This window comes from Triturus cristatus, chromosome 6, assembly GCF_964204655.1.
Source record: "Triturus cristatus chromosome 6, aTriCri1.1, whole genome shotgun sequence".
NCBI classification, from domain to species: domain Eukaryota; kingdom Metazoa; phylum Chordata; class Amphibia; order Caudata; family Salamandridae; genus Triturus; species Triturus cristatus.
In genome coordinates, this window is record NC_140589.1 from 869,482,517 (window position 1) to 869,496,249 (window position 13,733).

Below are 13,733 nucleotides of genomic sequence, written 5' to 3' on the forward strand. Positions count from 1 at the left end.
ATGGCTGGATGGATGGGTAGAAGAGTGGAAGGATGAGTGTACAGATGGATAATGGATGGATAAGTGAAAGGATGGATGAAGGGATGGATGAGTGAAATGATAGATGGAAGGATACATGATGGATAGGTTTGCAAATGGTTGAATATGTTTGGATATGGCTGGGCTTACTTATATACTATTGCGCGACCTCCTCTGATGTGTCTGTAAAACTTACCTATTGTCCTGAATTTGTGTCCTGAATTTTGACCCTTTGTCCTGAATTTTTACACTCACCATCCTGAATTTGCACCAATGCCAGTTGGTCACCCTACTGGGCGATGGAAGTTGTGTTTGGCTGCTGAGAAATGCAGGCTGCACTGCCCTGCAGTACCAAGGCTATCCACGGATGATCGGCACAAGAGTGCAGCTACCGTTGGTGCAGCAGGTGCAGTGGCACCAGGACTCAGAGGGGCGCAGTGAACCCTGATAATTGCTATATTTTACTACCCCATACAAGAGTCAAATTAGTCATTTATCTCGGTTGTACCAGGGCCTACGGCATCCTTGCTTCACAACTGGAACCCTGCCCACTGCCCTGGGGCAGGTACCCTGCGAATCCCCGCCTGTCCGTGAGTTCCAAGCAGCGGGTCCCCTCTGCCGGGCAGTCACTCCGGGCTCGCAGACCGCATTGCCCGCCGTGCAGCGCAGAACAGTCTTTGTCGGACCGGGGGTAGCACTCCCTTTAATAGCCGCCTGCCCGTGCTCTGCTCGCAGTGGCTGCCTCGGCGCAGGCTCCTCCCCGGCCGGATCCCCGTGTGTGAGAGCGCTGTGGGCGGGGAGGGTTCGCAGCTCTTAACTCAGTTACAATCCTGGCTGCAGGGGAGCGGAGCGCCGCTGGCAGAGGGAGCCTGGCAGCGCCGCGCACCCGACTCCGGACCTCCTCTCCCATGGGGGGCGTGTGTGAGCGCCCACGGTCTCTCCACCAGGGGGCGCTGTGACAGCTGCGGCTCTGAGGTGCAGGACTGGGGGATACCCCTGGGAGAATGTGAACCCCACCTGTGCGCACTGCTGCCGGTGGATCTGCGCACGGCGCGGGCGCAGGGACCCTGCTCACCAGAGCGGCCACTCGCGGGATTTGGTTGATATTTTTGGGGACTGCGGATGTGAGGGGCGCCTGGTGAGGAACGCGCCCGCAGCAGCACCATGAATTCTGTGGCTGGGAATAAAGAGCGGAACGCGGTGACGGCCAGGGGCAGGAAATATGGGGTACGTGTCTGTGCATGCAACCTACCTGTGCGCCCCGTGTGCAACCTCTGCAGGGAACACTGCCCGTTGCAGCCCTGGGCACCGTGCGGGGGTCTGGATGACAGAAACCGAGGGGTGATGTACTGCTATATGGAAACAACCTGTCTGTGTGTCTATGCAGCTGTCTGTCTATCCCTACCTATATGTCTGTTTATGTATTAAAATATCAGCACGCCAATATCTACACGTATCTATATCAAAATCAAAATTTTGTTCCATGGCTATTTCTGTCTACTCTTCTATGTTCTAGTATGCTGTATATGCCTGCCTGTCCATCCCTTCCTATAGCGATGGCTCGATCGGTCTTATAATCTATATGCTGCATTCTGTGTGTATTAAATGCGTCTTTGTGCATTTACACGTGAAATGAGATACTCACAAGCTGGCCAGTGCGCCCCACGGTGCCCAGAGCCCCCGCCCCATTATTAACCACCGCTACCTGCACAGCCCCTACGCCCACTCTGCGCGCCTCCGTTTCAAGGGTATTCTGCCGTTCTGCCAAGGTGGCACTGCGCTCACGCCCTCCCAGGGATGGCTTTCTCCACGCCTGCAGTGTGAAGGGGGTGCTTGTCTTGGGTTTACCTGTAATTGTGGGGGCGGGGTGTGTCCCCGTTGCACGTGAAACGGCTCTAAGCGCACTCTCCCAGGATACCTGGGCACCAGGGTTCGTCAGCCCGGCGTGTGCTGGGCAGGGCGATAACAGTGATGCGCGTCTGCATCGGAATGTGGCGGGGTTCTCGTCACCTCGCCCCTTGGATTGCCTGGTTGCACTCCCAAGGGTACCCCTCACCCCATTACAACGCGTCTCTGTCAATTACAGCTACCCCTTTCCTGTGAGCTGCTCTCATTCCACCCTCCATGTGCCATGTCATTTATTACCACAACACACAATGGCAGATGCGTAAAGCGCCTAGTGATTATTCAGTTTGTAGTGCGCGCTACATGAAAGAACCGTATCCCCCAACCCGTAGATGTTAATCTTTTAAACGTAGAGGTGACTGTGCCACGCCCAGTGGCATCGTACCCCAGAAACGACAGACAGGTCAGCCCTACCAGTTGAGTGGCACCGACCATGATCACAGCCTAAGGATGGCTGGTGACGGATGGCACGACCCGAGGAGAGGGCGCCCTCACCTCAGCAGCCTCATCTCACGGCTGCTGCCCCCGGCATAGATTGTACCAAAGAGCGCTTTTGGGTTTTGGAGAGCGACGGGGTGTTGGGGAGGAGGAGGGGGCAACACCGCGAGACAGTAATATTCGAGAAATGAGGTGTGGACTCTGAATCTTCGAGACACGGGCTGTAATCATAGCTTCCACACTTGAGCGACTACATTGTGTAATCCTGGGCAACATGTACTTTGTCAATGAGCTTTGGTCTTGTACATGCAATGACACTGAGGGCTATAATAAACCGGATGAACGTATTTTAAGCGCTATATCAAGCGAACAGCTGCATGGTGCAGTTTTGTTTTCAACAGTCTTTGTGCTCACCGTTCACACAGCTGTGGTTGATGCCCCATAGAGAAAGCACCCCAATTACACGCGTTGTCTAGTTTGCAGGATGCATGTTTTAATGAATGGGGTCGAACTGGCACTTAAAGAAACCGAGCGAATAAACCTCGAATAGAAGCCAGCGCAGATGACAAGCGTACCTGTGCTCTGGGCGAAGATGAGACAATAAGAGAAACATTTCGAGCATCGCTCGTTCTCGACCTCCTCCCAGCCCACCTTCTTACTTCCAGGCGCTCGCCCCGCCCTCGGAAGAGCGCAGCCGCAGACTGTTCGCCTGCCCTCTGCACCGAATGGGAGTGAGATGGAAATGACGTCATTTTTGATGGTCGAGATCATTTTGGCATCAAATCTCAGATTAAATCCCCCGATTTGGACACATTGTGTGAACCCTTGTCTCCGTGTGAGATCCGTTCCCTTGTAATGAAAGTGCCTCGAAGCTGTTTAGTGGCTAATACAAGTGCTCTTTGGATATAGAAAACGAAAATAAAAATGAGAACATCCAGACGTTTCAGAAATGTAGAAAACGGACCCATGCACACATACTTGGCTGTGGGGGCGTGTGCCCGGCTACCACGATCTGACACGATCAGGCTGCATTTTTTCTTGTGTAAAAGTCAGGATTTACTGGGTGAAAAACTTCTGTTTTCTCCAACCCTTCTGATATTTCAATTTGAACTGAAAGGAGAAAAACAGTTTCCCCACACAGACATACATTTACCAAAAATGAAATTTTAGCCAAGCTGTTACCCCACCATTTAATTAGTAACATTGCAGGGCAGCACCTTCTCCCCCTCCCCCCCCCAACCCTCAGTGGTAAAGTCCCGTTTTCTCGTTGCAAGTTTAGTTCAAACCTCCTTACGTTCCATTGTCTCTGAGGTACAATTTAACCTTGAACAATTGCATAATCTGTCCCAGAACCAGGGTCTTTGTTATGCTCCCCAATCCATTGGGTGTGTTTTGAAGTGCTGAGAAAGTAGGCGTGTGGGCTGTAGGAAGGAGGGTGGTGTCTGCAGCCCCACATTCTCAGAAAAAATACCTATAGTTTGTGCTGCTGTAAAGAGAATGATGCATTTTTCCCTATACGTGATGATTCAGTTTGGACTGAGGTCAGAGGTGAGGGAGCACCATCAGGTTATAGCACAGGTGTGATTTGCTCTCACACTTGGGATGCAGTTCCCATGTCCCCCCTCATTTCCAGCCTAGTTTTCTGCGTATGGTGTGTTTCCTCATTATACCTTTTCTTTCTTTCTGTAGGTAAATGAAGTCTGCTCTCCAACCAAATCTACAGCCCCCTTCTCCCCAGAGAGCTGGTACCGGAAGGCCTATGAGGAGTCGCGGGCTGGGGGGCGCCCTGCCCCAGAAGGAGCTGGATCTTCGGTGGTGCCTCCCCCAATTGGTGGTTCCTCAGGCACTCCCTCCCCAGGCTCAGGCACTTCCTCCCCTGGATCGTTTGGTGGTTCGCCTCCAAGGCCCGCTTCACCTGCTGGCGGGATTGGCACCAGCTCCCCAGGCTCCCTGGGGGGCTCGCCGGGCTTCGGCACAGGGTCTCCAGGCTCCGGCAGTGGCGGGGGGTCCTCCCCTGGTTCTGATCGCGGGGGAGTCTGGTGTGAGAACTGCAATGCCCGGTTGGTGGAATTGAAAAGGCAGGCCCTGAAGTTACTCATCCCAGGTCCATTCTCCAGCAAGGTAAGACCGCAGCGAGTTGCGCTTTACTCCACGTTGCTAAGCAGCCATGTTGAATATTGCACCAATCCAATGTTTTGTTGATCAATGATTTGATTATTCAACACTCGTGCAAGTATTGGAGGCCTGACAGTGGGGCAGCCAAGCAAATCCCTCAGAATGCAGTTTGTAACTGCTGGCATTGGATTGTTTGCGCATCTCCGAACATGGCTTAATTCAAGAAGTGGCAGTTGATAGAGGAATAACTGTTCAAGAAAGAAGTGATAGGAGTAACAGTTTCAAGTAGAGTAATGTGCTTTGAGAAATACTGATATTGGAGTCAGTCAGTGTTTCTAGTTATTGTCCTTTACCGTGGTTAAGTTTTGCCTACCAGGCAGCATAAACTGTTTGCAAAAAACCTTTTGTGACCTTACAGCGGAGTTACAGCCTGCCCATTGCTTTCCATTGTTGGCTTTACTGTCACTCTCATTTGCTTGCTTCTGATTGGATGGCTGGCCTCCTCTTTTTCGGTTTGTCCTTGCATAGTAACATAGCCTCTCTGCCATCATTTTGATTGGCTGACTTGTATCCTTCCACTACTCATGTTTAGGGAACTATTTTTTTCTTTTTGGTTAGGCTCTCAGTGAGAGTCCATGTTCTTTTTGGACCTCTCCCTCGTGTACTAGGTCCAAAATGCGAGACCTATTGGCTTTGACAATGTTTGTTTCCCTCTCCTGTGGCTTGGGCGTATGAGATGGATGAAGGCCAATAACTACGGACACTGACATTCTACACAGTGCTTGTTATATCTCACGATATTCTGGTGAACTGTAAGCCTGTGATCTTTTATCACAACCAAGATTACCTAAAATATCAGAGGATAAGGCATGGAACACAAGGAGGGTGCAGGGAAGGTGGGATAGGTTTTCATAGTTTATGTGCATTGGCTGAAAAATCAAGTCTGTTTGATTTATGCGGGGCAGTATGCATTTAGGTATGTCTTGGCGTGTGTGTTCAGGTAACATGTGAAGGTAACTTAAGCATATCTGTTATGTGGAGCCTTTCTTTTGAATGTTCTTATGTGGTCAGAACTCCCCGCGCGTAGCTGGGGGAGGTGCTATTCAGTCAGTTGTCCCGTATACCTCACCCAGCAGTATTCGGGGTGTCTGCTTCTGTCTCAGAGCCCTTGAAGTATTCGAGCGCCCTGCGCAGCTGCACTGCACTCCCCTGACCGACAGATGGCGCCATCGCTCCTTGTACAGCTGTTATATGTCGCTCTTTTTACTATCGCCTTTCTGTGTGTCACAGTTTGTTGAGCCAGCTGTCTTTAGTGTTTCCACTATAGGAACATAATTCTGATACTGTTTGTTATTTTTTTGTATTCTCACGAATTTTAAAATGATCATTTGTGATATGCTATAATCTCTGTAAGACAGTAATTATACGGTAAATGTCATACGTCAATGCACAAGCCTGTGACATTTCTCATCAAAAGAGCCCGGTATCTGAAAGCTGCAGAGTACACAGCTCACGCTAGGTACCTTGTTCGAGCACTGAGAACGGAAGTCTCCCATGTATCACTTATCTGGCACAGATTGGACAGCCAGACTCTCAGGTCCACTTACTGCACCCCCTCCCCCAAGTTCTCCACGCGACAGTGAAGGAGGCGCTCCCACCATAGGGGGCCTTCAATTAACTCTGCCTAACATTTTGAAAGTAAGACACTTTTTTGGAAGCCTGCATAACTTCCATGCCTGGCCTTTTGTTGGAGTATACGATTCCAACAGAAATAGTAGGTGGCAGCAATTAAGTGAGTTACCAGGGTGAACGCTCTCATTAGCATTTTCAGTTCTGCGAGGAAACATGAAAGCTAAACGGCGAAGGGGGGGGGGGTTATAGGGGTGGTAATCTAGGCATATACTTTGAATGCAGAGACTAGTAGTGGTAGATAACCTATTAGTAACAAGTTGACCCTAGTAGTTAACAATACATTAATCCCCAAATTTGGAAATCCCAATTTAACTGAGACAGATTGATTTTTAGGGGGAGTTAAAATGTCTGAAAAGCCTTGACCCCAGGGCTGCATGTAGTTGAAACAAAACTCCTCTGCGAGTTCTTGGCCTCGCTGGAGAAAATGCTGCGTTGCCGACCCCCCCACCCCCACCCACCCCCACCCCAACACCACACACTTGGCCGCTGGACGCCAAATGTTGGACTATTGCTGTCTGCCCATTAAAACGAGCTGCCATCACTGCCCGCTAAGCAGCCACCAGTTGGTCACGAGCGTGACCCTTTGTGGATTATAACTAAACACTGACGGGTCAAAGGTTATAACAACGGACCACCTGCATCCGCGATTAGGTTTTATGCAAGCTTACGACTGTGTAGTGTGGAAGTACATGCGACGCAGGGTAGAGAGAGACGTGCTTGGAAGTCGCTGTTTAAATAGATACTCGCCGTTGGCTGCCCTGCGATAAATGAAGGGGGCGGGGGACTGTGGGTGAGAAGGAAAAGGAACTGCGAGATGCCTGCAATTCACTGACAGGAATGTGGGCGTGACTGGCAATAAGCATTAGTGCGGAATTGTTGCTAAGACATGTTGTACAAGTGTTTACCTTTTATTGTTTGCAGTTTTACGTAGCACGAACTTGGCCCAGGGGCATAAGTGCGCTTTAATGTGGAAGATTACCTTACAGATAATGTTTTTTTAGACATTCGGTGATTTACGTAGAATCACAGGACGGTGAGCCGAGGCCCGGACTCGAGCCTGGTTCCCCATGCCCAAGGTCGGCAGCTCTGACCGTTGGGCCACATCTTCCCGCTATTTAATTTGAAACTTGGGGGCCCATTAACTCCCGGCCTCTCCACTAGCCGAATAACGTGATCCTGTGCGAATTAGGGCAAATGTGCCGTGGAGCTTGCAGATCTGCGACAGCGGTGGTCAGAAGGGTTTTCCGGCCTAGATGTGGCATTTGGCGCCCCGGCCGCATCTCCCAAGCACAGCTGCGCCCTCTAGCGGTTTCCGTCGAGTAGGGCTTACCACGGAGCAAGACGATCGCTCATGAATGGAGCTAGCTGCTTTTGCTAATGACATCTAATAATTGTATTTTGTAAAGCGCATAGCTACCTCACATAAGGTGTCTCAGCGCTGAAAGCAGGACTCCGCCTCGACGCATCACTATAAAATTAGACCTCCTGCCTGAAAAATCAGGTTTTTAGCCTCCTCCTAAAAAGCTCTTCAGATTGCACCTGACAAAGCAACAGGGGGCAAGGCTTTCTATAACCTCGGGCTTGGATAACTGTGGCCTAACGACCAGAGCTGCCGACTTTGGAGCTTGGGGGAACTGGGTTCGAGCCTTGGCGGCGTCGGCTCAACATCTTGTGATTCTGGACAAATAACTTCATCTCCCTGTGCCTACCAAAAATGAATACGTCCTTGTGTAACGTAACTGGTGCTCATGTAAAGCGCTCCAATACCTTTGGGTCGAGTTCGCATTATATACAACCTACCCCCAGAGCGAACTTTCTTTACCCTAGGTGTATATGAAAGGGCGGACCTATATGGACAGCGCATTATGTAAGGTGCTTCTTGAGAAAGGATTGCAGAGAGTATGGTATGATAGGGCTGCTCTTGGGTACAGGTAATAAAACATGTTGTTTTCTGACAAATTTAAACTACGCTTAGTTACAATGTGAGGGCAACAGAGTAAATGGGCCGGAAGCACACTCATCCTTGAGCCAGTTATTAATAACCAGGAACCCGGGTTCCAAAATCAACAGTCTAGCCACGTAATAATAAAGTACCAAATGAAAATATTGATAATGCTGACGGGGAATTGTTATGATACTAGTTAGGACAGTAATATCAATGATCAAAATGATGTGAGAAAATGATACTAAGAATAGTAATAATAAATGAATGCGAAATATGCAATCATAATAACAATGCTGATGATTTATAATAACACATTTGGTAACAATGTGTTGCGAAACCTACTAGGCATAAGATGAAAGTAAACAGTTACGCCTCTTAAAATCAGATCTCATAGGATGAAAGTAAACAGATACGCCTCTCGCAGTCAGACAGCATGTGGAGAACAGGCTCCCTCCTGCCTGATGAACAGCAACTGTGACACGCAGGCGGTCTGCAAATTCTAGTCTCTTTGTAGATGATTTCTCGTTTGATGCCCTGGCTACGCCTGGCGGCCAGGCTGTGTTGTGGCAGGGGGGTGAGGGCACATCCCGCCTACATAGTTCAAGGGCGGACCCCTCTTCCACAGCGCACTGGTCGATGGGAAACTGTGCCGTCTGAATTGTGTTCCTCGTTCAGGCTATGTGTAAATAAGTCCTAAGCAGGAGTGGGGAGCTTCCCTATGGAGCCAGGGATGCATCAGTAGTGCCTAGAAGCTGCGTCTTGTTTTCTCACACCCTGGCATTGATCACTCTGAGTTTTAAAGCGCAACTGCTTCACCAGTGAGGGTCTCGAGGCGCTGTGGGATCATGCTGCAGGAACATGCTGCCTGTACTTATTGGTTGGACATCCAGGTGTTGAGGTCCTTCCTGAACTGCGGGAGCGATGATGAGGCTCTGAGGTGCAGGGGGAGGCTGTTCCATGTCTTAGCCGCAAGGAAGGAGCGGCCTCTGTTTGCTCGGCGGATGCGTTGGGTGACTGCTAGGGAGAGGGATCCAGAACTAAGCTCCCTGGTGGGTTGGTGAAAGTTCACTTGTTTGTTGAGGTACGATGGTCCTTCATTGTGTAGCGCTTTGTAAGTGTGCGTGAGCACCTTGAGCCGGCATCTCTTTGCGACTGGTAGCCAATGGAGTTTCCTGAGGTGAGGGGTGATGTGCATCTGTAGCAAGGAAATTGATCAGATATCCTCAACCACTCAGAAGGAACCATATGAAACTCAGGCCAAGTGAAAGCCACACCACCATAACACTCCTCAACCCATTGCCAGGGACTTCTCAGTTAAGATATACCTGTCGGAATGTCTGGCAATATACTGATGGCACTCAGCGTTATCTAAAAAGGAGCTTTAAAAAAAGATGGAAGCAATTAAATAGGGCCTTGAGAAGATTCAAGCTTGGCTCCATACCCACTTTTAAGACTAAACCAGGACAAAACCGAGTTCATGCTCTTCATTCCTAATAACAATGGCACCTTCGCTCAATACTTGGTTTTGGAGTCAAACGCTCAAGGCCAGCTATTGTAAATCAAGCAGAATTGCTAGGCTTCATCCTGGATAGCAAACTCTGTATGCAGATACACAAAAACTTTCTTAAACAAGAATACTCATTGGCAACAAAGGACCCTTTGTCCATCCTCAGGCCCTTAACACCTTTCTACATGCATTAGCTCTCTCTGACTGGACTACTGAATTGTTCTAGTTGCAGGCATCACCAGTGCTAGCCGTGAACCCCACAAGTGGCCTTGACCAAAGCGGCAGCAGTGCTTAATTTGAGCTGGTGGTTGCAGGTGGGTCTCATCAGTACTCATTTATGAGGGGCCAGTACTGATTTTTCCTCATTGGGCTTTGGCATAGAGCAAGAGTGAGAAAAACGCACAACGGAGAAAAAAGGAGGTAGAGAAAGATGGGGAAACCATGACAAATGAAGAAAACAAGAAGTGAGATAAAAGGGCAGAAAGTATCAAGTTTGGGTTAAAGACTTGTGAGTTGGAATCAAGACTGCTCAGCCTTTGTATTCGGCTCCCCCAACCTTCGATAGCATCGGTAGTAGTTTTCTGACAAAACGTATTCTTTTCCAAATTAAGCACCGATTGCTGGGCGTGAATATACCTTGAAAAAGACCAATCAAATCTTACCAGCTCTAAGATCTCTCAAATGGCTCCCAACAAACAGAAGATGCATTCTTGGAACTCCGTGTACTTTGGCATCTCCTTTCACTTATCCAAACGGCTACAGCTAATACAAAACCAGGCAGCGCGCCTAATCACTCACCAACCTAGGCATTATCATATCACTCCCATCCTTAAGCATCTTCATTGGCTGCCTGTCGCCCAGCGGAGTGCTTTCAAAATCGGCTGTCTTATCTTTAAATCACTCAATAGCGCTAGCCCTAAATTTGTCAACAACATGATTAATAAATACGCCCCTACCCGTCATCTACGCTCTGCTCATAAAAATTTCCTTTCAACCCCTTCCTTCAGACTCAAATGCACCGGTGGAGCTAGATTCTCCATACTGGCCCCCACGTTTTGGAACTCTCTTCCCTCTGAAATCCGCCTCTCCTCCACTCTCCTCGTTTTCAGAGGTCTTTTAAAGACCTGGCTTTTCCGACAGGCCTTCTAACTCTTTCTTTGAACCAGACCTCTGCCAAACCAGCGCCATGAAACCTCCCCGGTGTACGAGCGCTTTATAAATTCTCATTGACATGACATGACACATACGGCTCATCATCTTAACCCACACTTATACCTTACATAGAAATTGAAAATTAGAGGACTAACCAGAAATTCTAGGAGCCAAGATCAATTGAAATACCAACATTTAAGAACCAAAAAACTTCAAACAAAACTTTTCATAGTTGGCACTGTGAATCTAGAACACCATACCCCCAGCGCCTTGATCAACAACCTCTGACAGAGCCTCTCAGAATGAAGTGAAAGTATTCTTACTAGGTAGTGCACTCGACAACATGGTGCACATTCCCCCAACATGATCTCACACTTATAACATCACAAGGCACCCTTACACCTTTTTGCATATTGTACCACCGCAACATTACCTTCCAGAAAGAATATGTGATTGACGGTCACTGTATATATTTTGATGTCCTTCATTTCCGCCCACCAGCTCATTGTCATTGTATGTTGACACGCATACACATTGTCCTGGTTTTATTCTTTTATGTCCTGTCTTTGTCGTAAACCATTCTGCTGTTGACACAGACATGCCCCCTGCTATATAAAATGCCTAAATAAATAAATAATCCTTGTGCGAGGTACCGAACCTGTATACCAGGTGCTGTGATATTGGTAAACCTCAGCCATTTGCTAGTGGAACCAGTATTGCAATGATATAGAGCACGATAGGAGTAAAACTCTGGCCATTGCGCATGACAAACAGATACTTGCTATACAGGCCACACCACAAACCCTCACACTTCCAATCAAGCCCAAGCAACGCAGTACCATGCTACCAGTCCGCCAAAGTGCCTCATCAGGGATGTGAGTGCGCGGTAAATTCAGAACTCGGTCCATCATCTTGTTGTGTTTGCTATGCTTGCCCTACGTGGCCATGGGTATGCCCAGACGTCGGTCCCTTGCTCGCTGTGACACTTAATTCAAGCTAGCCTAGCTGATGAGGGGTGATACCCCGAAACCGGTACCAGGATGCTTGTTTCCAGTCCAGGGAGGACCTGGCCTGGCATTTCGGGATGGATTGTTCCCATGAGGAGCAGGGTCAAGACTGATTTGCATATGGTTGGGTCCAAACTGGGGTGGCATAGTGAGCAAAAGAACGATGGATTAAACACAGATCTTTTGACTGCGGGTGAGTGGTTGAAAAGTTTCAGCACTCTTTCCATCATCTTGTTGTGTTTGCTAAATACAATACAACTACATTACCTGGTAAATAATGTTACTTGCACTGTGGAGACGCTCATGCTCATAAAAGGGTGAGTAACAAAGAACTGACCTCCACCACTTTCAGTGCCTTAAAGGCCTACTGCCAGTAGAGTTTTTGGACGGACCCACCCTATGTGCGTAGCTGCGGAACTTCCTCATTTCCTTGGTGCCACCTTTGAATTTTAAATCGTCCCAAAAAGTTGACCAAAATTAGAGCCCACCAATTCCTTTCCCAAAAGTGATTTAATTGTAGTTTTCTTTCTTTTTTTCCTAAGTACAGCTGCGACCCGAGAGCAGGGTGTCCTGGTGCTAGAGGAACAAAAACATAAAGGCAACAAGGCAAAAATTAAGCCAATGCTCAGTCTTTGAATAGAGGGGTTTTACATTTTTGGGTGAAAGCACAGATGGTTTTCTGCGAGTCTAAGTTCCAGAGGTGGACAGATCCAGACTGCAGCTGAGAGAATAGAGAAGGCCCTGCCACCTAACCTATATTTCTGTAATTTTAACGGAGCTGCGTCTAGACACAAGTCGCGCTTCGTTGTTTGGTGGCCTAGGTATGGAAGGTGTGCCCAACGGCTGGCAAATATCCAGGGTTCAAGAAGAAACCGAAAACACCCCTCCTCTCCTCATCACACCACCAACTAAAAACTCAAGGGACACATAAAGGTGGTTCAGTTCAAGATGGTGTGTTGCACAAGCCTGTCATCCATGGTACCCCACAGGTGTAAAGACACCGTGTTCTGAGGAACCACCGCCCAGATTTGAGCCCTTTGGGTTCAGCTAACCTGTTGCCAACAATAGCTGTGTATGAGCACTGTATAGCTGAACCTGGGTGCTGAATTGCTTCTTTTATGCTTTTGAATCGTTGCTTCTAGGCGCCGAATGGCGATTTTTTTTGTTGTTGCTATTTAATAGCTACTTATGCTCATTTAAGTAATGAAGATCACAGGTAGGTAGGTAACCGAGTCATTTGTGCTTGCTGGCTGGCTCTGAGCTGCTAGAGGCGGTTCTCTGGGCGCTGAATGGCTTCGCCTGGACTCCTAATCGTTGCTTCAGGTTGCTCGAAGGCTTTCTCGTGCCTCCACTTCTTCGGGCTAAAGTGTGACGCTGCGTGGCTGCCTCGTGAGACTGACTGGCTTCGAAGCGCTCTGCGTGCATTGCGTAGTTTCACTGAGAGTCGACCTGTGCTGAGAAAAACAGATGGGGATGTCGGTTTGAACGGTGTCCACGGTACTTACTGTGTGCGCCTCTGGGGAGGGGCGGCCTGTCATTAAAAGGCCGTGATATCTTACCGTGTGAAGAAGGTACTCTGCCTGCGGGTTGTACAGAGGTGGATGGGGGAGGGGAGCCACGACTCTGTCAGCGGAAAGTGCTGCATGCTCTGTTTCACTGCTGCTGGGGAGGGGGCTCGTAGCTGTCATGGAGAGGGCCCCAGCCCGTTTGTGCTGATGCTGCATCAGTGGCGTAGCTACTATTGCCGCCCGTGGCGCGTGGGGGGTTTGCCGCCTCGGCCTCATTTGAGAGGGGTGGGGCGGGGGAGACGGTCCCTGCTTCAGCCGCGTCGTGACGGCCACGAGAAAGGGGGTAGGGCGCGCTGCCGTCCCCCAAACTCCTGCCCCCCCCCCTCCCTTGCTACGCCACGGTGCTGCATTCACCAACACCACGGGGCGCGCGCACACACGTTAGT

General features: G+C 49.2%; 1 protein-coding gene across 1 annotated transcript in view; it reads left to right on the top strand.

Moving 5' to 3' along the window:
- The first annotated feature begins 838 nt into the window (after positions 1-838).
- Positions 839-13,733, top strand: part of KIF26B (kinesin family member 26B) — a 699,050-nt gene continuing 686,155 nt past the window's right edge. The window contains exons 1-2 of the mRNA XM_085611462.1: positions 839-1,245; positions 4,051-4,482. Of these exons, the coding sequence (XP_085467588.1) occupies positions 1,183-1,245; positions 4,051-4,482 (495 nt within the window). The 5' untranslated portion in view covers positions 839-1,182. The remainder of the gene's footprint in view (positions 1,246-4,050; positions 4,483-13,733) is intronic.